This window comes from Phaenicophaeus curvirostris, chromosome 6 (genome assembly GCF_032191515.1).
Source record: "Phaenicophaeus curvirostris isolate KB17595 chromosome 6, BPBGC_Pcur_1.0, whole genome shotgun sequence".
Classification (NCBI taxonomy): domain Eukaryota; kingdom Metazoa; phylum Chordata; class Aves; order Cuculiformes; family Cuculidae; genus Phaenicophaeus; species Phaenicophaeus curvirostris.
In genome coordinates this window covers 43,200,745-43,225,698 of record NC_091397.1, presented here as the reverse complement: position 1 = coordinate 43,225,698, position 24,954 = coordinate 43,200,745, and the positions used below count along the sequence as shown (strand labels likewise).

General features: G+C 42.8%; 1 protein-coding gene across 2 annotated transcripts; it reads left to right on the top strand.

Moving 5' to 3' along the window:
* Positions 1–664: 664 nt before the first annotated feature.
* Positions 665–23,339, top strand: CTNNB1 (catenin beta 1). 2 transcript variants are annotated; one of them, XM_069859974.1, is made up of 16 exons: positions 671–867; positions 14,854–14,914; positions 15,404–15,631; positions 15,760–16,013; positions 16,103–16,341; positions 16,432–16,633; positions 16,960–17,104; positions 17,540–17,643; positions 17,731–18,069; positions 18,305–18,463; positions 19,409–19,528; positions 19,686–19,836; positions 19,926–20,047; positions 21,240–21,300; positions 22,053–22,273; positions 22,562–23,339. In XM_069859974.1, exons 2-15 carry the CDS (start codon positions 14,902–14,904, stop codon positions 22,259–22,261), a joined length of 2,346 nt encoding a protein of 781 aa, XP_069716075.1. In that variant the 5' UTR covers positions 671–867; positions 14,854–14,901; the 3' UTR covers positions 22,262–22,273; positions 22,562–23,339. The 2 variants fall into 2 exon arrangements, with proteins under 2 accessions (XP_069716076.1, XP_069716075.1); XM_069859975.1 differs by lacking the exon at positions 22,053–22,273 and having other exon boundaries at positions 665–867.
* Positions 23,340–24,954: the final 1,615 nt, after the last annotated feature.

Sequence of the window (24,954 nt, the reverse complement as noted above, 5' to 3'; positions counted from 1 at the left end):
GTGTCTCCGCTGGCCTCCCCCCAGCTCACCCTCAGTTCAACTCAGCTAAGCCCAGTTCAGCTCGGCAACGCTCTGCTCAGCTCAACCCAGAACGGTTCGGCTTAGCCCAGTTCAGCCCAGCCCGGCCCGGCTCAGCTCAGCCTAGCCCAGTTCGGCTCGGCTCAGGCCCAGTTCAGCTCGGCTTCCCTCAGCCTAGTTTGGCTCAGTTCAGCTCAGCCCGCCCCAGTTCAACTTGGTTCGGCTCAGTTCAGCTCAGCCTGGCTCGGCTCAGTCCAGTTCAGCTCGGCTGAGCCCAGCCCAGTTAAGCTCAGCTCAGTTTAGCCCAGCTCAACTCAGCCCAGTTTGGCCCAGTTCGGCTCGGCTCGGCCCAGCCCACCACGTCCCGTCCCGTCCCTTCCCACCCCCCTCCCGCCTCGCCACCACCGCTTCCCCCGCTGGCCGCAGCGCGCCGCTGCTCTCTGTCTCCCTCCGCCCTGGGAGCCGGGCACTATTTCTCCTTCCCTTTCTCCTCCTCCTCCCCCTGCGCTGGGCGCCGGTGGAACGCTGCGCGGCGGGCCCGGCCGCGGCGGCAGGATACGGCGCTCCCGGCGCTCGCTATAAGAGCCTCCCTGTCCGCGACGCCATTTTAAGCCTCTCGCTCGGGTTCGGCGCTGGGAGCGGCGGTGGCGGCGCTCGGGGCGAGCGGCGAGGAGAACAAAACAAACCGACCCCAACCCCACCGCCTCGCACGGTCGCCACCCGCGAGGCAGCGGCGGGGGCACCGCCGGCAGCGAGAAGGAGGAGGAAGAAGGAAAGACGGATCGGATCGGGATCGCCCGGGCGGCAGCCGGAGCCCGGGGGGACCCTGCGCTCTCACCTCTCCGCAACGTTAGTGCCGTTTTCCGCCGTGGGGGTGCGGGCGTCCTGCCTCGCCACCCCCGGGCCCGCGGTGTGCCCGGCGGGGAGGGGGAGGAGGAGGAGGAGGGGAGAGCAGGGGGAGCGGGGCTGTGTTCGGGGGGTCGGGGCAGCTGCGGCTCGGCGGCAGCTGCGGCTCCCGAGGTGTCTCTTGGGAAGCTCGTCCCGGGGCGGGAGGAGGGGGGATTGCTCGGGCGGAATCGAATCCCCATTTCCCCTAACTCCCGGCTGCCTTCGCAGCCGAGGCTGGAGGGGCTTCCCGCCTCCATCACCGTTTTATTTAGGGTTGTGCCCCCCCCCGCCCCAACGCACACACACACGTACCGAAGGGCGAAGAGAGCAGGGGACGAGTTGGTTTGCGCAGAATGTAATTAACTAATCATGGTCAGCGGGAGATAACTAATCTGCTGCCTTGTGCGTTCTCGCCCTGGCTTGCGTTGCATCTTTGCTGGAGAGGTTGTGCTGCTTCTGGGTGTCGCCAGAATGAAGCTCCCTGGAGCTGGGAGCAATCAAATTTAAGTTTTTTTTTGTTGTTTTTTTTTGTTTGTTTGGGGTTTTTTTTAACACCCGTGTTACCGGAGCCTCGCAGCGAGCGGCTTGGGCAGCGTGGGGGCTTCCAAGGGGCTCCTGCTGCCTTTCGTGGGGGACGGGTGCTTCAGTCTCCCAAACTAACCCACTTCTAAGGTCTGTGAAGCAACTTGCTGTTACTCCCAGTAGGATTCTGATTTCCCATGGAACAGGAAGCTCCAGATGTGGGTGGTTTGTTGGTTTTGGTTTTTTTTTTCCGAAAAGCTTAATTCAGCTCTCTTTTGTGCGTGATGAGCTGCTTTTGGGACAGCGAGATTTCTTAAATCTAGCAAAACCTTAAATTCTTCCCTAGCTGAAACTTGGCTTAAGGCATCGTGTGGCTTCTTCTTTTAATCTCTTCCCAAAAACTTCTACTGAAGCTTGTCTCTTCTGGGAAGAAAGGACAGGCTGTGAAGGTACGGTGGGCAACTTGTGACTTTAGGAATAGCAGTGTTGATCTTTGTAATCAGCTACTTCTTGATCTCTTTCTCATGGAGCAGCCATTGTTCTGACACTGTATATTCCAGACATCTGTGGTCCTCCCATCCCCCAAAGTATGCAAGTGGTGAATGGAAAGAGGCTGGGCTGGTATGCTGAGGTCGATGGACGGAAATCAAGGAGGGGTTTTAGTAAAACAAGATCTTTATGTGCTGAGACTGTAGTAAAGGCGAAGTCGAGAAAACTACCTGAAAGAGTATGGGGATTTTATTGATACCAGTTAAGACACACTTGGCAATTATGATTTTGGCTCTGAATGATGAAGAGGTACTACTGCAAGTCTTTAAAACAGCAAAGAGCAAAACTTAACTGGTGTTTATTGGGTGAAGTCGTAGCGTGCATTACGGTAACTAAATCTAATGTTAATCTCACACTCTTAATAAAAAGGTGCTGACAGCTGCGGGTTTGTGGCTACTATGTCAATTGCCTAATGGCTGGTACTGTTGAAAATGAGAATGCTTAGGTATTCAGACAAGGCTTTAAGGCTCTCCAAGTTAAGCATTCCGTATGAAATTGTACGGAGTGTCTTTCTGTTCTGGGGTTGTTCTAAAGAAATGTCATATTTGCTTCACTGTTGTTCTGACATTTTCCATTCAGGTATATACTGATATGTGTGGAAATGTTCATGTTTGTTCATGTCAGTGTTGTGTTACATCCTTAGTAAACCAAGCTTTGTTTTTCTTGCCTGAGCAATATATAGCCTGGGCTTCTTTCTTCGCTGTGTCTGCTGCGAAGACTAGTGTTTTGCTTTGACTACATGGTGTGTCAGTAGCTGGCTTATCAAATCTTGGCCATGAAACCTGGTTGCCTTTGAGATACGTGGTTTCTGATACATGGTTTCTCTGTGAAACAGATGTTGGCCTTTCATGACTTATCACCAATGCCTCAAGTTTAACTTCTTGGAACACAATACTTCTGAAAGTTAATTCAGATTTAAAGACAAGTTAGTGCTAGTGGCCTTCTAAACTAATTTTGCAGTATTTTGAGGAGTACAAAGGGAAATAGTAAGGGCAGGAAGCATGGCTGTTAGAAGCTTTGGTCTGATAAACTGAAGACTGAATGTGCAGTCTGAAACTCCTGGATATTTCTGCAAAATATTGCCTAGTAAGCAGACTAGCTTGCGAATACAGCAGTAATCAAAATAACGCATGTTAATTCATAGTTAAGGCTGGTAGTGCCGGGATTGTGGTGATCATGCAGTTGCTTGCAGCAAAACTTGTTCTGCGACTTTGGTAGACTGCATACAGTGGCAGGAAAATCAGGGCTGACCTTACTTATCTTGAACATCATACTTCATGAAGCCTGATAGAACTTTGTGAGAAACTGCACAGGCAGTTGAGACATGCTCTTGGATTCTCTCAGCTCGTGCTTGCCAGCTCCAAGTTCTCTACCTTGCTGGGTTGACTGTGTGGTAACTTACAAGTGGCAAATTAGTTTTGCATAATGCTACGGACTCCTTAGCAGCTCAGTATTACATGTGACTTTTCTTGTCACTCTAGGTAAAATGGTTATCCTGGTCCAATGGGCAGGGCACTATTGCTGGCTTTATTGTTAAGCATTGGAAGACTTGTTTTGGGGGTGCTTTGATGTTATGCACCAACGGAATTGGTTAGACTTGCCAACGCAAGGTAGCCTGCCAGTGGTTCACTTTCAGTATCTATTGCTAACACTTGATTCCAAGGTAAAACTTGGTGTAGACTGATTGGGCTTTAGCCCAAGGGGGTTATGGCATAATATGCTAGTGTTGTGCAGCCTGTTGTCTCTCTTGAGAAGAAAGGGGCCAGGAAATTTCTTGCACTGATATGAACCTCAAGTTGAAGGGAGAGAACGGAAGCCTTATTCTGGCATTTCTGTCTGTACGGAATACCAAATTGATAAGGTGGAATGTATACCTGTAGCTCAGCCTGCCTTCATGAGTGTGTCAACTCTGATTTGATGTGAAAGTAAATGTGTCCTCTGCTCCTGTTGCCATTGGAAGATGCTGTTTTACAGTTTTCATTACAGAAGAACTTCTTAATGCTTCAAGTTCCTTTAGGAAACAATGTGTGCTGGCTGGATTAGTATTCAAGTTCAGTACTTGCTCTATTACTTTATACTAAATCAGCTTTGGAGCCTTGCGTAAGGAATAAGTAACTCCCTTAAAGGTTGAAAGTTAATCTGTTATTTTAGGCTGTTGTTTTCAAAAAAGGTAGTGTGAGCTAGCTGGATCTTACTGGAGTTGGAAAATGCACAGTGTGCACTGTAAGTGCATTTGCTGGAACTGGCATTTTTAGACTGACTGGCTGTTCTCAGTAGACGTGTATAAATTGGAGAAGTTTGCCAGCACTGGAGCAACTGTATCAAGTAGTTCGGCATTGTCCTGGCAACAATTCAGGTGCCCTCCAGTGGCCAGAAATCTTAACATCCTAAAGGTGCTGATACATGCTGTTGCCTTGACAGTTCACCTTAATTAAGTTAGTTGAAGAAACATCTAAATGGTGTCAGACTTCATTTGCATGTTTGTTGCTTAAATAGTACTTTTTGGAGTGTCAGTATGTCTTGTTGTAAATTCATGGCTATTCTGACAGACAAGCAAAGGCAGATGCTTTCAGATTCATAAGTATTTCATTAGTGTCACTGTGATTATGACTAATCACTCTGGTTTCTTAAAACATGGAGATTAATGTTTAACATCCATGTTCAGGGCTGGCTACGTGGTTGCAGCCTAAGAAGAAACTCGATTGTGGTTGGATACTTAACTGGTTGGGAAGGGAGATTGTTTGCTAAATTGTTGCTGTATTTGAGTGGAATGAATGTTTCAAGGTCTAAACTGGCAGGAGGGGAAGCTACCTCTGTAACACAGTGGCTGTCAGCCTTTTCATTAACAATGTACCCGATCCTGATGAATCACTGTAGAATAATTCTTTTTGACACTCAAAATTTAAGTGGGCAGGAGTCGTGAGGGCTGGCAGTGGTTTGTTGCTGAACTTTAATAAACATAAATGAAATATGGCATAATATTTGCTTTAAGTCCTTATAGGTTATGTCTAAGTGGTCATGATAGTAGCTTTTTTTTGTATGTGGCTAGGTAAGTGATGTTTGATCCTGGCTACTGCCAACCCTGCTGCAGCCTTCTTGCTCTGTGAAAGTAGGAGCACATGGACCAAAAGCTGTAAATCAGTGCAAGTTGATTAGATGAGTACTGCTGGCAAACTACATGTTAGAAACAGTAGGTGACCCCTGACTGAGAAAGGCAGGAGTATACATAATACAGATACCTAACTGTGTTTGGCAGGTAAGAGGTGGTAACTTTCTAAGCTGTGATAGTAAAACTGCTTTTAATGTTTTGCCTAGCCATGAATATAATCAAACATAATGGAGGCTACAGGAAACCCTAGTTTAAAATGTTTACTAGTTACCAAAAGATCTCATCCCTTTGCTGAACAGAAGTGAACTTAACTGTTTTGAGGTTACTTCCATTACAATTAAGACATAAGAGTAATTGGGTTGATAATCTTATTGTGAACTTAATGTAAGTTCATAAACTTGAAACTCGTACTAGGCCTTTAATACTGAGCTGGATATGTAACGCCTGATTAGTAGTTGAAACAGTTCCTTGCATCTCATCTTAAATGTTAATATTATCATCCACTCCTCTTCTAGACAGTGAAGAAGGATACATTGGTACTTGGAGCCAGTCTTGCCTACTAATAAAGTTAAAGATTTTGCTAGTGTTGCAGTATGCTTGCCAATGAAACACTGTCTTAAACCATTACTTTCAAACATGACCTGATAATTTCTGTCAGTGTGAGCACAGCTGTTGCATGGAAACAAGCAGATCTCTATAGAGGGGAAATATCCAGGGCTGGAGGTGCTCTATTTGAGAAGATCACTTTTTTTTTTGTTTATTTTCAGGTCTTGTTAGAAGCTGCTGGTATCCTTCCCTATGATTTTGTCTATAAAAGATGGTGTTGACAGACAGGCATACAAATCTTGCATGTTTCTCTATGTAAAAGGCAAAATTAATTGCGCTGTGGATCCAAACACTAATGTCTCTGATGTGACAGCATCCAGCACTGCGAGATGTCAGATACTGCAGTATACATATGCTTTTAAGTAGCAAAGTGTATGGTACTGTGTGAAAAGGTGTGGTCTTTACACTGCATAGCATGCCCAGCTGCCTGACTCTCACAGCCTTAGGCTCTGGCCAGCATCGTAGGGCACCACTGATAAGTTGTAAGAAATGACAGTGATAGGTAACTGCTACTAGGTGCCTTTTGACATCTCTAGGTGTCCTGTCTATATGTAATATCCCACAAGCTTTCCTAAAATGTCTCTTCTAAAGAGTACGGTACCGTGCATCAGGGGTATGGGAGAATGTTTATATGATATTGCCAGCTTCATTTTGGGGAAGGCTTCCTGGCAGGCTCTGGTGTTTAAAAGTCGCCTCTTACAATGGCTGTGCAGAGAATGCTCAGATGAACTTTATTACTTTTTTAGTAACTTACCTGATGTGCCTTTCTGAATTCTCCTCCAGGTTCCCATCATTTTATGGATAACTTATCTCCGGTATTTGATGGCTGACCCTGGCTCTCAGGCCGATGTTAACTATTGCTTTATTGAAACTTCTAATGGGTTGTTTTGAAAAGGGTACTTAAACCTTAGTACCTGTGAAGACTCTGACTAATTGCACGAGCCGTTAGTGTCTAAACGCTGTGTTAGTTGCTTAGAGTTTCAGCAGGCACTCGGTGCCCCCAGCAGAAAGATAACCCATCTGGACATGAAAGCTAAGGGTACATTTCTGATAGGTTTTGTAACCTGGTCTTTCGGAGAGTGGCTGAAGTTGCTCTTCAGTGATCGATTAAAACTGCCGATGTCTGTGTGGCATTCTGTACTTGGGGTGAACTAAACAAAATGTGGATCTCGGTACACTTGCCTCATAGTCTCAGCTGTGCTTGAAACTTAATGAGTTGTCATGGTTGATCATTTGGCAAGCTGGCAGCTAGCTAGGAAGTGTGATTCCTTACTAGCCTGCTGTTCCCTTTTGTGAGGAAGGGGAGGGTAAAACAGATGTGTCCTGTAGTATTGGAACACTGTAGTGCTCCAGTCTTAATGGAAGCAAAGTGCGGTAGAATGGAGCCGTACAGCTGTGTTGTAAAGTTCTTGTGCCTCCTTTCGCTCCACTCTGCCACGCGTGCCTAAGGCAGTGCGGACTCAAAGATGTGCCTTATTTTCTTTATCCTTGTTATCTCGGTCTGTCCTTCGCTAGATGGTTTTTGAGGAATAAATCCTCTTTTAATACAGCTAACCCAGTGTTTAAGACAATGCCTACGCTTCAGTTCAATTAAGCAGTTGTAATCAACATCTTTAGAGAAGTCTAGCAAGAACAAATATTTCCATGCTGCTTGGTGTAGGTGATGAGCATGTGAATAGAAACTCCACTCTGTGCTCTTAATTGGTCTTAGATTGCCGAGATGACTGAGAGTAGACAGGTATAACACAATATTTTTGATGTGGCGTTAAAAGAACTCTTATTAAAGAAAAAAAAAAACCAAAACCATGTAAAAGCTGGTGTAGGGAGACTCTTCTGTCTTTGTTATGGGAAGGAATTTTTAGGTAATGTCTAAGGGAGAAGACAAATGCTGAAAAGCCAGGACAATTGATGTAGCAGCTAACTGGGATGCTTGATGGGGAAAAGAGAAAAAAGGAGCTGGAAGTCAAGCAGCAAAACACTGGCTGAAAGCAGAGTTAACTTGCAGTGAGTGTTGGCAGATCAGTGTGCTGTCTTCCCCTCTTCAACTTTAATTCTGTGGATTATCTGAGCTAGTTTGTTGCTTCTTTCAGCATGTATTAAGGATATTTAAAGCTTGGATTTTGCAGCCTGTTAACCTTTGAGAAAGGTCAGTTAAGCAGATACTATTGAGGTTTCTTAATTTCTTAATGTTTAATGGAGAAACAGATGTTAGACTCTTGGGTCTTATTAAGAGATTCTAAAGAACAACTTAAGACTTGTATACTTTGGGTCTGGAGTCAAATTTACTGTGTTCCGATTAGCCATATCTGAAATAGAACATATTGCTGTTTGCAGGGCATTTTCTGCCTTTCTGCAGGCATCAGTAAAATGCAGTGTCCTGAAGCATTTCTAGCTTGGATCAATTCGAGCTGGATGGGTTACATAGGCTACTGAGTGGATAGGGTACTTCAGTGGGGTGAAGTATTCTTTCTCAGTGGTTGGAGGGAATAATGTTATGCAAATGTTACCAGCGCAGATTTGTCATGAGTTAAAATTTATGAATGAGTTTGTTCTGATACAGTATAGGACCAGTAAGCTGGATTTCAGTGTGACATGCAGGCTAAGATTCCTGTTGCTACTGGTAGCTCTCAGTTTTCAATAGAACTGCTGTGAAATGGTTGAGTTTGTAACACCTTGGCACAACACTTCAGTATGGTAATGCTGCTCTGTCTCTTGCCATGTAATTTCTTTTGAGGTTGTCGTGAAGCCTACAGATGAGTGTTTCTATCTTCCAGCCAAGAAGATAAAAATGTTTGAGTTGTGAAAATTCATGGTGCTTGGTTGTTTGTTTGTTTTTTATAGTTAGGAAAATGCATGCTATGCTTTTCTTTGGCTGTGGTTTGACTTGTTTCCTTTTGATGTTTATATACTATATAAGTTACTTCCATTTAGTTAGGGTGTCTTCACATGGCCTATGACAAGATATTTACCCAATACTGAATATTAACCTCCTGAAAGCAAAAGGAAGCCTGATATTAATATGAAAAATATGAAGTTTTATATTCTGATTCCTGGCATGCGTAGTAAGATAAACCTTAACCTCACTGGCTCCAAAAATATCCAAGTGGTCCATTGTTTTGTTTAATGTGATAATTTACATCCCAAAGCCATTATTTGAGAGCCAGTTTTCAATGAGTTTCATAGTAGTTTGTCTGTCCAGGTCTTTAAACTGTTGGTGTGAGAAGGGATTTGAAAAATTGAATTTTCTTAATCCAGAAATCACTGTGGTGAGTAATTTGAAAATAATCAAGGCCCTCTAATGCTTATAAAACTTCAACTTCAAAATCATCTCCACTCACTGTGTACGGCTGTTCCTTTCACAGCTGACAAAGTGACTCAGGACTGCAAATGTTGCTGCTTTAGGCAAAATACGGGAATGCTGTTCAGTACTTGTTTTGTGGAGCTGGAATGTATTTAAGGAAAACAGGTTTAATCCTTGTATGGTACCTTTTTATAAGACTGTTCTTTTTAAATGCAACTCTTCAGAGTGAAACTCAAGTATGTTATCTGTTCCTACTTCGAAATAAAGTATCTTCTGTTCATTGTGTGGAAAAATTGTAAACACTGTTTCCTACAGAAAGCTTCTAAAAATCCCTTAAAGACAAAGTGCTGAAATTGTACTTCTAGGACTTCTTACTAAACTTACATAAACATCTGATACATGAATGGCATCCAGAATTACCTACAAAGCATACTTTTACCCCAGAGCTCAACACAAGCTAGATAAAAATCTTCAAAGTTGAGTTTTGTTTGGGATATCTGTGAGGATATGAGAAGAGGACTTTATCTCTAGTTGAATAAGGAATAAGTAGAAGTTTAAAAATGATTTCTGGTAGTAAAAACTCTTGAACTTCTTTAACCTTCAAAGATATAAGATGAAAGGCTTCTAAATCAAGACCTGCAAGGCAAATGACAGTCCTTGTAACCTGGGAAGGTTAAAATCTTCCTTCTTAGTTCAAAACTAGAATTGTCTAAGTCAGAAACTGAGTGCAGTTACGCTGGATTGTTACTTTCCACAAGAAATATCCTTGCTCTCATCTGTGGAAAGGCAATCTATAAATCAGTTCTCATAGGTCACCTGTAACTTGCCCCTTCCCTCCCTCTCATATTGTAGCTGTCATGTTTTCTTCAGCTGGACTAAGACTTTTTTCCTTTATACCTTCCTGCTACCTTTTTTTTTAAACTGATCATAGGCTTCCCTCTTTGAAGGAAGAAAAAACCAACTCTACTCCTTCTAGGCTTCCTTCCTGTTAATCAGTTAGCACTGTTCCTAGTGAATATTAAAGTTACTGTCTCAGTTGAATCATGTCTTCATAAGACTAAAAGCCAGTAGAAGTTGAGTTTGCCTGTTGCAAGAGTGCTTATAGCTGTGGCATGGGTTAGACCAAAAAGTGCTTAAGGAGCCTGGTCAGCCACTTGTGCCTGAAGGAGCTTATATACCATGAAAGCTCCTTTTGATGTTTCCACTATTGGTATTGTCTTAGATGATTCCCCCCACCCCTGCTTTGTTCCTAGAAAACAGAACAACTTCCAGGATAAGTCTTCTTATAAAACTCTTTAATCAAGTTAATTTTTCACATCTCCACTTGAAAACTAAGGTTAATTAGGAAGCTTTTGCTATTCTTGTATTTCTGTTTTGGGGTCATACAAATGAGAGCTGTAGTTATCTGATGTTATTAGTTGTGGAATTTGTTGCCTGTGTATTTTGGCTATTGACTGTAAAGCAGATACATGGGCAACAATTTGCCAGCAGCTGTGTGAAACAAGACCGGTCATAAAATTATACCCAAAGAATGCATCCAGTAACACCATGGTAGTGGCTGCAGTAACTTCTAAGCACTTAGCAAAAAAATATTTTCCAGTATGTGTACTTCTCTTCACTTGTATGTAGATAATCAGTGTTTCGAACTTCTGTAACTGTTGCGAGAACTGCTTGTTCTACATAAGAAAATGTCATTTGGCACCAATGGTTAATGTGAAGATGCAGTTGCTTGGCATGTCCTAGATGAGACAGAGGCATATGAAAACATGGTTAGTAACGTGTTCACTTTAAACAGATCATGATGATTGGATATTGTCAGCCTTCATTTCTCATACAGGGCTCAGTAATGTGCTGCTCTCAAGGAAAAGATTTCTGGGGACTTCCAAACTTTAAGTTGGACATGCTTTACAAAGAGGAGGGAAGTTGCTTATGAGATCAGTCAGTTGTAATCTGAATCAGTCTTAATGAGGAGATTCTGTTAAGATTAAGGTAGTAACCTTGAAAGAAGATGGATACATTTTTATGTAATACAAGCTGCAAATGTGAGCCCTTTCATAAGCTAACGAAATAGCTTAGGTAACAGTGAAAATGGGTTTATCTTGGATAAACTGTAGCAGAGGTGCAAATGTACTATAGTCTTAATATACCAGGCAGGTAAATGTCAGGATGATATGATGATATGTGCCCCCCTAGACATGCTATTCTCATAGATATTGTCCTCTAAGACAGAGTAGGAGTAAACAATTTGCTATGCTCTGTGCCTTAATGGAGTTTAGCAGCTTTAGAAAGAATATTATCTAGGTTTTACTGAAGCTGTTCAGAATTATTGTTCAGATTTAAGAAATGCCATAGGCTTGTAGACTTCCTTAGCATGTATTTAACTCTTCTCCAAAATTAAAAGTTAATACCTAAGTTCTATTCATCATCAAAATAGCTCTCCTCTTTTTTTTTTTCTTTGAAAATCAAGAAGTTTGTATTGTTTTCTATAATAAACTGAAATGAGTAGCTCATAAGTCTGCTAAGCTTGCAGAACTTGTTTTGTCTTGGTTATTTAGAATTCAAATGCAAGTTTAGAACTGATGGCACAGGGTACAGCATAGTGTAATACCTTGCATTGCTCTTCATGACAGATTTGAGATATAGGTATTAAAAAAAGCCCCATCAACCTCCATTTAGACCCAAAGTTGATAATGTTTGCCATACACGTAGGTAGTGTCGTGAGGGAGGAGGATGTTTTTAAGTAATAAATTTCCATAACTCTTGGCAGTACAGCCATATGAACTTCTGTGTAACGTATCTGAAATTTCAGACCTGAAGGCCTTTTTAAAAAAGTGAGGCTAAAAGAAACTTGCTGTTATGGTAAGATTTGTAAAGAGTATGGAGTCCTTTTGTTTCTTTATGGTTACTGTCTGTTACTGACCTTGACAATGTAATGCCATATGTCCAGTAAGTTTGAATCAGTGTTTGATTTAAAGAAGTTGGTGTACAATTCATGTTTGAAGATAACAAGCTTGATTATCCTAGCAGAGTGGGGTTTTTTTGTTTCCCATCATCCCCACCCTGCATGTATTGATCCAATTTCTGTCAGAAAAGGTGACAGCACAAACATTTGTGCCCAGTCTGAAGCTGTTGCTCACTTTGAAATGTTTGAATAACCTTGTTATGATGCACTGGAAGACAAGTCAGCAGTTTGTCTGGACTCTGTTTACCACCTTGTAAAAGAGAAGAGAGTGGGAGAATGTTCAGTTACAGAAACAATAAAGTAAACTGGACATACCCCTTTTCCCTGGCTGCCTTTAGTCTACAGTTATTTTTAACTCTTGACATTGAAACAGATTTCCCATTAAGCAGAAAAAGCAGCCTGGAATTGCTAGGGGGTGACAAGTATATGAAGTGCAGGTAAGGATGTTAGAAACTTTTTCAGGTGGAGCTAGTAGGCTGATCTCAGGTCTGCGTTTCAAAGACAATCTGGGTCTTAAGGTGAAAGAGGGTAGATTTAGATTAGACCTTAGGAAGGAATTGTTTGTTGCAGGCAGGGGTAGTGAGGCACTGGAACAGGTTGGCCAGAGGAGTTGTGGCTGCCCCATCCCTGGAGGTGTTCAGGGCTAGGTTGATTGAGGCTTTGACCAACCTGATACAGTGGGAGGTGTCCCTGCCTATGATAAGGAGAGGGTGTTTGAACTGGATGATCTTTAAGGTCCCTTCCAACCCAAACCATTCTATGACTGATAATACAGTTCTGAACACTTAATTCAGTGTTCTTCGTTGCTAACTTGTGTAGCTTTATGTTGAAATACTATTGCAGTGCAGCAGCTAGCATGGGCTGTTGGATTGTACCAAAATGGTGTAGCTACTCTTCCAACAGCTACTTTTCCAGTATCTTCAGCCTGCTGAAGGTGCAACAACCATTTGAGTGCAGTTGCTATAAGCCAGCTACCTTCCTTTGTGCAGAATTCAGTGGTGGTAGGAAAGAAATGATCAGTTGTTCCAAGCTCCTTGTTGCATATTTGAATCTGAGGTGGTAACAAATATCTCAAAGCACAGTTAGTGCACTGGTTCATGTAGGAGTGTATAAACTTAAAAACTAGGTTTTTTTCTTAAAAGTGTTTTGGACTATAAAGGTTTGGGATTTTTTCCCCCCTTCACCTTACCACTGCTACTCCCAGGCTCCTAACAGGGTGTTGGAAGACACCAGTGTTCATGAGACATGAGAAAAATATGGTTATTGTCAGGGCATCCTCTGTGCCAGTTGTGAGGCATGGACTGAACTGGGCGGTCTCTTCCAGGCTGTCGAGTAGCATCAGTTTAGGGACCTACCTAAGCATTGCCAATGGTGTGGCAAGGTATTTGATGTTGTCTTATGTCTTAAATCAGCTCAGTGCTGCTTATCTGCTGCAGATGCAGATCTACTGTTGATTTTAGAAGAGCCGGGAAAGGGTTGCTGCCAAAAGTTACAGGAGTGCAGAGTCAGGACAAATGGCACTGGCACTTCTACAGCAAAGTAACGAGTTTACTCAGGAGCTGCTGGAGTATCCTGCAGCTGGCTCAGAAGCAGTGAAATATAAGCTGGCCTCAGAGCTGCCTAACCTATTCAGTGTGACTTTTAAACTGCAAGCCTGTCTTCTGTTTAATTATGATTTTCTAAAAGCTTCTCCTGAAAGGAGCTCTTAAACTGGGAAATCTGTCTTCAGACAAACACAGTGTCAAATGGACTTTGTTCTCCCGACACAGTACTGCAAACCCGTCCTTTGATGAGATTAGTGGTTTGCCTTTACTTCATTGTCTAGGAATGTTTTGATCAGCATAGCTCTAACACCTAACGGCACATGGAAAGCCGATTGCTGGAAGAGATGGTTTCGCTCACTGCAGTAGTTACCGCTACAAATGTTTCTGCTTGGCTGGCTCCCAGAATAGGCTGTCACCAGCTTGTGTCTGTGCTGGAAACAGTGATGGAGTTAGGGGGGGAAGGGGAGCGAGTGTAATAAAAGTTATGGCAGCTTTGAGTGATCCATTGTGAAACCATAGCCTCGAATTTCTCTTTGTGGGTTATTGAAGAGACGGCTACAGATTTATGGTACAAATAGTTCTGTACTGCTTGGTGATATCAAGAGAAGGTGCATACTGAAGATTTTTGAGAGGGCAATTGATCATATTTCAGCCTCCTGCTCCCAATTTTCTTGGCTTTCTGCGAGGTGGGGTAAAAGTGAGTTTGACTTAATGTGTGCAACTGAAGGAGAGCATTTGTTTGAGGCTGGTTCAGTTTTTAGTTTAACTTTAAGGAATAGTATTTTGTGTAGGAAGAAACCTTTTTTCTTGTGCTACAGGGAAAAGAAGTAAAGGAGGAATTTCAATTACAACTCTTTAGGTAGTCTTTGTACCACAAAAATAATAGCAGCTTGCCTTAAATGGTCATTTTAGCTTTCCCCATGAGAAGTCATGTTGTAGTCATGCATCAAACAGCTTTGCTGGTATCTTAAGAGTAGCTGTCCTTGAGAGAAATGAGAAAGTTTAGCCTGTGTCTTTGCAGCAGTCGGAGCTGTGGAATTTAATGTCTGGACTTCATCTCATGAAAGGACAGAAAAGTAAAAAATGGCTCTGTCATGGTCGGTCTTCAATTCTGTTTCTTCTGCAGATAGCTTTAAGAGGAGAATATATCTTGCGTGTAGTCTGGGTAATACATCTCATTCCTTTATTTCTCTGTCCATTGGGGCTTGCTAATTACCATCTGAATATACTCACTGTGGTAATGAAATGGCAACATGTGCAAAGTCTTGGTTTGCAGTTTTAGTGCTCTAATATGAATTCCTGTCTTGCTAGCTCTGGTTAATGTTTAATGAGTTGTAATCTTGTTCTTTTTTAGGGTCTCTGAAAGGTAGCAGGAAAGAGTTCTGGGAGCACAACAAGGAACATGGCAACCCAAGGTATATAACGCATTGCAATTTCTGTTATTAGAATCTAGCTGTTCTAAAAACGGGCAGCTAAATTGGCTCCTTACTCCTTTTTTAGCTTTTTTAAGTCACTTGCATTGTATAATGTCTTCTCTACTGCAGTAATTAATACCTTACCACTGGAACTCAAACCTCAAATGCGTTTGTCATCATAAGCATTTTGGATCCCTTAGGTACAGTCAAGTACCTAATGGTAATACGGGGAAAAGGAAACCTTTAAGCAGTAGACTAAGACAATCACAATAGCAGGGATTGCTGTGCCTGTCAGTCAGGTTTATAGATGTCTGCATTGGTTTGATATAAAGCCTCAGTTTAAAATTGCTGCCTTGCAGTGCTACGTCTGCTGTGTTCAGGTATTTTTTATAGTAGTTTATTTTTGTTTAATATTTGTGGTGTCTCTTGGATTAACATGTGCTGGAGTAATTGAACTGAACTTAATTGTTCAACAATGATTTCTTACAGCTGACTTGATGGAGTTGGATATGGCAATGGAGCCAGACAGAAAAACAGCAGTCAGTCACTGGCAGCAACAATCATATCTGGACTCTGGCATCCATTCTGGTGCCACAACAACTGCTCCCTCCTTGAGTGGCAAGGGAAATCCCGAAGAGGAAGATGTGGACACAACACAAGTCCTGTATGAGTGGGAGCAGGGATTTTCTCAGTCCTTTACCCAGGAGCAAGTTGCTGGTAAGGTCTTTTTTTATTAACAGTGGTTTGGTTAGGTGTACAGCTTAACAACCCAGACATCTAAATAGTGAATTATTACTCATCTAGAAGATGAGCTTTTTATTCCAAAAACGTACCTTGTTTTTCAGATATTGATGGCCAGTATGCAATGACTAGAGCTCAGAGAGTGCGTGCAGCTATGTTTCCTGAAACACTGGATGAGGGAATGCAAATCCCATCCACGCAGTTTGATGCTGCTCATCCAACTAATGTGCAACGCCTGGCTGAGCCATCCCAGATGTTAAAACATGCTGTTGTTAATTTGATAAACTACCAAGATGATGCTGAACTTGCAACTCGTGCAATTCCAGAGCTGACCAAACTGTTGAATGATGAGGACCAGGTAAGCTTTTTCTTTGCCTCAGTGTAGCTTGCTTCTGGGGCTTCTTCAATGGCCTTAAACCTAAAAGCGGTCTTCAAATATTTCTGTAGGTGGTGGTGAACAAGGCTGCAGTTATGGTTCATCAGTTATCCAAAAAGGAAGCATCTCGCCATGCCATTATGAGGTCTCCTCAAATGGTATCTGCTATCGTACGTACCATGCAAAACACAAACGATGTGGAAACAGCCCGTTGTACTGCAGGTACACTACACAATCTCTCACATCACCGTGAAGGCTTGTTGGCGATCTTCAAATCTGGAGGCATCCCTGCTCTGGTTAAAATGCTTGGGTATGTGTACTGCTAAGATGGTACTCGTGTTTTTGAGTTGATACTGGTAGGTGCACAGGTACTCATGGGGCATTTTTTTTCCTTCTGTAGGTCCCCAGTGGACTCCGTGCTGTTCTATGCCATTACAACTCTTCACAATCTCCTGTTACATCAGGAAGGAGCCAAAATGGCTGTCCGTCTAGCTGGTGGGCTGCAGAAAATGGTTGCCTTGCTCAACAAGACAAATGTCAAATTCTTGGCCATCACAACAGACTGCCTGCAGATTTTAGCATATGGCAATCAAGAAAGTAAGGTAAGTGCCTCTGTTGTTGAAGCACTTAAAATGAACAAGTGATCCTAGCTGTTCCTGTGTACTGGCCTCCTTATTCTGAATCTTCAGGCGTGCTTGGCTTTTGCCAGTCAGTCCTGACCTTGCAAGAGGTGAGGGGTACAGGAAGTATTTTGCAGAAGCGCAGTCGTGCTTGTAGTGAGACTAGAAAACTTACAGACCTGATTGGCAGATAAGGACAGTTTTTTCAGAGATCTGTAACCTTACAACTGGTGTAAGCCAGCAACAGTTTCCTACCTACTGACATGCAGGGGAAGTGACAAGTGAATGTTACATTTGCTGTCTTTCAGCTGATTATTCTGGCAAGTGGTGGACCCCAAGCTCTAGTAAACATAATGAGGACCTATACTTATGAGAAACTATTGTGGACCACAAGTAGGGTGCTGAAGGTGTTGTCAGTCTGCTCCAGCAACAAACCTGCTATTGTTGAAGCTGGTAAGTACTTTGTACCCATGATAAATTAAAGCTATATGGTACTGCAGGATCAGTAATTTCACCCAAGAGCAGAAGATAACGGCATCAGAAATTGAACTTGGATTCGTCTTCAAGTCCATAGCTAATTTTGGAGGTCTTTAGTATACAGAGCTATAAAAGCAGTCTGATTTAAGTAAGTCTGCATTGTTAGCTGGATGGCTTAGTGCCTGAGTGTTGTTGGAATGGTCCCTGTACAGTATGTGTACATTTAAAAGGTCTGATCTCACAAAAAGAATCTTGGTCTTCTGTGTGATGAAGGGTTAGGTCCTAGCTGTATTATGATACTAATGCCAAGAAAGTGTGAGATATGCAGTCAGATTTTTATAAAGAGAAGGACCTGACTGTTCACAAGATCAGCATCCCAGTAATGGTGTCAAATCTTGTACTGTCTTATAGGTGGGATGCAGGCTTTGGGACTCCATCTCACAGATCCAAGCCAGCGTCTTGTCCAGAACTGTCTCTGGACTCTGAGAAATCTGTCAGATGCTGCAACAAAACAGGTAAGTGGCCCTTCTAAGGGATCAGGATCAAAAACCAACTTGGTGGAAGAAGAGAGAGTCTGAGTTTTTCTTCCCTCTTTTTTGCAGGAGGGAATGGAAGGCCTTCTGGGAACTCTTGTTCAGCTTTTAGGATCAGATGATATTAATGTTGTGACTTGTGCTGCTGGCATCCTTTCTAACCTTACCTGCAACAATTACAAGAACAAGATGATGGTGTGCCAGGTTGGTGGCATTGAGGCTCTTGTGCGCACAGTTCTTCGGGCTGGAGACAGGGAAGACATCACAGAACCTGCTATTTGTGCGCTACGTCACCTCACCAGCAGACATCAAGAAGCTGAGATGGCTCAAAATGCAGTACGTCTTCATTATGGACTCCCTGTGGTGGTTAAACTGTTGCACCCACCATCACACTGGCCTTTGATTAAGGTAAATAGTAGTTGATGGCTTTCAGTGCTGAAAACTGGTGCTTTTTTAAGTGTAGCTTTAACTGTGGGAAACTGCTTCTAGTGTGTTGGGGAATGTAACTTGTCTGATGGGAAAGTTGCTTCAATTGAGCATCTTAATGTGTTGTCTCTTAGAGATTTAAGCATTTCAGATCAACTGATTAAAAAACCAAACCACTAATGGTAAGCACCCCCCTTGTACTCTTTCTTAACTACAGGCTACTGTTGGTTTGATCCGCAATCTTGCTCTCTGTCCTGCAAACCACGCCCCACTTCGTGAACAAGGTGCTATTCCAAGGCTAGTTCAGTTGCTGGTTAGAGCACATCAAGACACCCAGCGACGTACTTCTATGGGTGGGACACAACAGCAGTTTGTGGTAAGTGCCACCACTGACCAGTTATATGTAAAACTTGGCTCTCCAACTCCTCTGTAGGTCTGCCTCAGCTGTGTATTGTTTGGTCTACGTAGCTGTTGTCTTTATTTTCCCTAATTCATGTCATTCTCTTGGCATGCCCATGATTCTATCTCAGCAGGCCTGAAGCTTTTCTTCTTAAAAATGCCAAAATCTTGGTTCTTATTTACCATTTGATTTTGAACGCTGTAGATGATAGAAATACTGGGCTTGCCTACTCTGGCAAGGCAATTAGTTCTTTACCAGGAAACCTGAACTGCCTTATCCATTTCAGAACTATGGGTTTAAAAATGCTCTCACAGCTTACTGTCTGTTTCCAAGGGTGCTTAGAACTGTAAAAGCACTTAGAAGTTGTACAGGCTCCGTATTTGTAACCCATTTAGGTACTAGGTCAATGTGGCAAGATGAGTTTCTGTTTTTTGCCCTATTAAACACATTACCAAAGGGGAGGTTGCCTTAGCAGGAGCCAATGGAAGCAATCCCTACTAGCACATAAATGTAGTTAATGCTTGCAGAACCAGGAGGGTTCTCTTTGTTTACTGATAATCACTGCTTCAAGCTTAGTAAACTGCCAAGCTAATTCAGCTTGGGAGGAGTGGGCAAAGCCAGTGTTGTCAGATATGAAGCTTATAATGAATGGAAATAAAAATGAGACCATTGGGAGGAGTTCCACTGAGATGCTTCACTTGCTGAATTTAGTTGGATAAACTGGGCCCAACTCCTAGCAGCGTTGTTAAGTTTGATGGCTAGCAGTAGACAGTGGATATGAGCCCTGTTGGGGAAAGAGGGTATGTGCAGGGGACAGGTTTCAGTCATTTGTTGATGGGGTGATCAGCTTGTTGACTGTCATTTTAGAAGATAGCATGCAATATCTCAACTTTAAAAAAATGCCTTTCTTTTCCTAACTAGGAGGGTGTGCGTATGGAAGAAATTGTCGAGGGTTGCACTGGAGCCCTGCATATTCTTGCACGCGATGTTCACAATCGAATTGTAATCAGGGGTCTAAATACCATTCCACTATTTGTGCAGGTAAGTAGGAGCTCAAGACAAGGCTATAGTACATAGTGTGTATAGTACTAAAAAAAAAAAAAGCTCTTGTGCTTCCTTGGTAGAACTGCTAAGTGAGATTGTGCTGAAGAGCATGTTTCAAGCAGAATTGCTAAAAATACCCTTGTTTTGCTTGCAGTTGTTGTACTCTCCCATTGAGAACATCCAGAGAGTAGCTGCAGGTGTACTTTGTGAACTGGCTCAAGACAAAGAAGCAGCTGAAGCAATTGAAGCCGAAGGTGCAACTGCCCCTTTAACAGAACTGCTTCATTCTAGGAATGAGGGTGTTGGTAAGTGAACTTAAGATAGGTTTCATACTTGCGTTAGAAAAGTTGCTAGAAGACTTGATGTCTACTAAAATCACTCCTCCTTTCAATAGCAACGTATGCAGCTGCAGTGCTGTTCAGAATGTCTGAGGACAAACCACAAGACTACAAGAAGCGACTTTCGGTTGAATTGACAAGCTCTCTGTTCCGGACTGAGCCAATGGCTTGGAATGAGGTGAGTTGTGTTCTTGTATTAATGGTTCCCTGGGGGAAACCTTGCTTCCAAGTTCCTCCTTCCTTGCAGCAGTGAAGTGTCGATGCCATTGGTGATACAGGCCCAGCTGTACCTTCTTTATTCTGTTTACATGTTCAGGTTCAGTGAACCTGTGGCGAACAGCCTTAGAGCTGTTTCTTCCCTTGCAGACAGCAGCATTACAGAATGGGCTCTTCCTAAAGTTTATAATTTCCATTATGTTCATTAGTGTGCAAGGCTTTGTAGAACAACTTTGTACATCAGTGCTGCTTGTCAGAACCTAATGAACCCATGACTGCAAAAACTGAGGCTTGAATGGTATGAGGGAAGCATAAACATGAAACATATCCTGTGAGGCTTCTGTTAAGCAAACCATGTAGGACTAATAATTTTGGGGCAGCAATACAACTTGAGTTCACCTTTCAGACTTGAATATGTTTGCAGGCTGATTATCACATGCTGCCTTTTTTCATGCTTAAAATTGGCAGTGCAGTGAGACTGAAAACAAACTGTGCATGGGGTAGGGAGAAGGCTTCACTGTCTGTCTTTCTCCAGATTCTTAAGGTTCAGGAGTCTAGCCTGTCTTAACTTACATGTATCTGTTAAGTAAAGGACAGTGGCCTATATACTATGACAGTAATCTTTATACTATTTTGGTACTTCCTTTTTTGTTTTCCTAAAATTTATATCTACCAGAGTAATGTGGGGGGAAAAAAGCTAAAATGGAACATCTCTGAGATTGGAGTTATGCAATTACACTCCAGACAGGCAGTTACTTCAGAAAGGACCTCCCTCAGTCTGTCCCAGTTACAGAACTCTTCAATGTGCTGTTGCTGGCTTGGGAATCTGAACAGCTGACTTGCAGGAACTGGGCAGGTGTACCTGAGGAGTAGTGTTCCTAGACCAGTCCCATTTTTTGGTTCCAAACCAGAACCCTCTTTCCAGTGATCTCTAGATTCCTATGCATAAATCTGGCTGTTACATACTGGATGCAGATACTTGGATAAAAAGGCATTTCATGTTCACAGCAGTACCATGCTGCAGTGCTGGCTGCAGCAGAATTGCTAAAAAGGGATCTGGGGCAAGCTGCAAAACATCTTGAATGTGGAATTACTGGTGCTGGGTTAAGGGCCTGATATTAAACCTGTTTTGTAACTTTTTTGTGTACATGTAGACAGCAGATCTCGGACTTGATATTGGTGCCCAAGGAGAACCTCTTGGATACCGCCCAGATGGTACGTGTCCTCTGTTCCTCTTGACTAAACTTAAGTTGGATGAAGTCAAGTCATAGATTTTAAAGGAGAACTGCAAATGAGTGAAGAGCGAGTTACTCTTCAGCAAGGTACTGCAAACTGACAGGCTGATGGGGAACTGCCAGTTCAAATAATTGGTTTCTGCAACACCACTGGCAGCACTGGATTTGGATTCATATGAAGATGCAAAACTGGTGTCTCTTGTCCGACTCCTGTGGAAGAAACTCCTGCTGAGCTGTTGTTTCCAGAAGTCTTCTTAATCCTTTACAAATGGACTTGACAATTCCAACAGTGCAGTTTTTCTTTAAAACAAAAGCTGGTATTGAATGTATTAGTCTGTAAGTGTCTATAGACTTGAACGCCAGCCTGTCCCTAAGGATTCTAAGCTATTTTTGACTAGTCTTTCAGAAGTAAGTCTGCAGTCTTGGAGCCTGGTTTTGCTGCAGTATTGTTGAATTTTAGTACTGTTGATTGTGCAGACTAATGGCTTGGCTGGAATCTGCTCGTGCTTCTGACTGCAGTGTGCTTTGTCTGCAGAATCATACTGGAGGGCTGTTTCAAACAATGGAATAGCCGTAAGGGCAGGCAACAGATTGTTTTGAACTTGGCTGAACTAGAAAAAAAATTAGATGGCTACAACAATCTTCTCACACACTGATACTTGCAGCTTCTGATGCATCTAACATCTGTTAACATTATGCTTTTTTTCCCTCTGCCACCTTTAACTTTCTTAGATCCTAGCTACCGTTCTTTCCACTCTGGCGGATACGGTCAGGATGCCTTGGGTATGGACCCTATGATGGAACATGAAATGGGTGGCCACCACCCTGGTGCTGACTACCCAGTTGATGGTCTGCCAGATCTTGGCCATGCCCAGGACCTTATGGATGGGCTGCCTCCAGGTGACAGTAATCAGTTGGCCTGGTTCGATACTGACCTGTAAATCATCCTTTAGGTAAGAAGCTCCAACCTTGAATTTAAAAACCAAACAAAAAGAGAAAAAAAGATGACTGCGCTGAGGACTTGGTTGGCAGGGAGGGATTGGCTCAAATGGGTCCCAGTGTGCCAGAATAGTGAATAAACGCTCTGGAAGCACATGATCAGCACACTCCAAACTGACTTCTGCCGTGAAGTGTGGAAGTAATTAACTGTAATGTCTTGTGCACTGGCTTCATGTGGTCTTAATGTGTGAGAACAGCCTTTTACTCAGGAACACTGACACCTGTTCTTTTTCTCTTTACAGCTGTATCATCTGAATGAACTTGCATTGATTGGCCTGTAGAGTTGCTGAGAGGGCTCGAGGGGTGGGCTAGTATCTCAGAAAGTGCCTGACACACTAACCAAGCTGAGTTTCCTATGGGAACAATTGAAGTAAACTTTTTGTTCTGGTCCTTTTTGGTCGAGGAGTAATAATACAAATGGATTTTGGGAGTGATCCAAGAAACGAAGAATGCACAAGAATGAATTGCAAGATGGAATTTATCAAACCCTAGCCTTGCTTGTTAAAAATTTATTATTTTTTTTAAATCTCTGTAATGGTACTGACCTTGCTTGCTTTGGAAGTAGCCTTTCTTTTTGCAGTAATTGTTGTTAGTTTTTTTTTTTAAGTCTCTCGTAGTATTAAGTTATAGTGAATATGCTACAGCAGTTTCTAATTTTTAAGGATTGAGTAAAGGTGTAGAACACTAATTCATAATCGCTCTAACTGTATTCTGAATAAAGTGTAACATTGTGTAGCCTTTTTGTATAAAAAAAACTAGACAAATAGAAATGGTCCAATTAGTTTCCTTTTTAATATGCTTAAAATAAGCAGGTGGATCTATTTCATGTTTTTGATCAAAAACTTTATCTGGGATATGTCTGGGTAGGGGCCAGTAAAAACTGTTTATTTGGAACCTTGTATTGGACAGTTTACCAGTTGCCTTTTATCCCAAAGTTATTGTAGCCTGCTGTGATACAGATGCTTCATGAGAAAAATGCAGTTATAAAATGGTTCAAAATTAAAGTAAACTTTTAATTCACGCTGTGTCAAGTTATTTCAGATCATTAAGTACATTTGTGTGTTAACAAGCTTCCTTGAAGTCGCCTGGAGGAGAAAGCAGAGAACCATTTACCTTTTCCATCCCACTGAGGAACAGTTCCCCCCTAGAGCCCCAAGTCCTAATGACAGAGATTTCACAGTGCAGGATTCTTCCCCTTGACCTGCTGCCACTTTGCACTGAGGCAAAATCATGCTTTGTGCCTGGCCTGGCAGCCACACACACTCCCTAAAGCAACTGTCTCTCACTTCAGCTCTCTTGATGGGTGTTGTCACTGAGACCAGATGAAGATCCTTTGTTTATAAACTGTCAGCTAGCCCAGTAGCTTTAACCTATTTCTAGGTGCCCCTGGCCTTTGTTCCTATATGAGCTACAGCCTCTGCGTAACTGACTCATCTTAAGGCAGCCCCTGTGTCCCTGGGAGCAGGGAAAGTGGGTCTTAGCCAGCTTAGTTGCAGGCTGCACATCTGCCCCTGCAGCTGTCACCAGCCCAGGCCCTTCTCCTGCAGAGCAGCAGTTTGCCAGCGGAAAAGCAGAGAGGGTCTTGGCTGCAAAGGGTGGCGGCTCCAAGTCATGATCCTAAGATGATGAGAACTAAACAAAACTATAAACCAGGCTCCCCCATTTTGTTTGCAGCGTAGCTAAGTCTCATCTGTCTTTGTTGTTCTCAGCCACACTTGTTACAAGACCCTAACTAGAAAACACTTTTAACCACACTAACAGCCCTGAGCTAGCTTCTCCCAATTTCTAGTAATTCCAGCTGTTAATGTATGAAAAAGAGATGGTGATATTTAACATAAGAACAATTCTGTAAAATGCCCAAGCTGAAGGTGTTTGTTTACTGTGGGGTGTTTGCCTGTGGGTACTCTGGAAAACGGGGCTGTCCAAGAGCAGGTTTGTAGCAGCAGCTCTGAATAAGGCACCTGTGTTTGATGGGTGCGGCAGGAAGACAGACATTAGGAAGAAGTGGTCATAGTACCTGGCTTAGCCACACTGTGCTTGACACAGGGAAAATAATTAACTTCTTTACACACTATGGCATCTGCTGGGTCTAGAGGACGCTGCTAGAGTCTGGGCTTTTACTGCGGATAGATGACAAAAGGCCAGGCTCATAATCTCACCTGTTTTCAAAGAGGATCCCCAGCCAGGAGCGCTGGCGGCTGAGAATGATGCTCTCACCAATGGAGCTGAAGCTGTGCAGCGCTACACAATGAGAGGGGCACACGTTCTCACAAAAAAAAAAAAACCCAAAGCCTGTTTTACTGAGTAAAAAGCTGATAAAACCTATAGTGTACATGCCACCTACACAGCCTCTTAATGTGGTTGTAGGAACTGGTTCTTGTTGCATATTTGTCTTCCCTGATAAAATGGCATTGTCCAGTGCCAGTCATAGGCATGAGGTGACCCCTTAAGGTGAACAGTCAGGGCATTCCCCTGCACAAAAAAGGTAACACAAACATTTCTAACAGCAGCTTAAGATAGTAAAACGCTGTCTGGAATGTGAAATAACTACAACTTATTTAATTTATGCTTTTCAAACTCCAGCCGACAAATACTTGAGCTACATCAGAATGCCAGCAAAGTAAAGTAGCCAAGA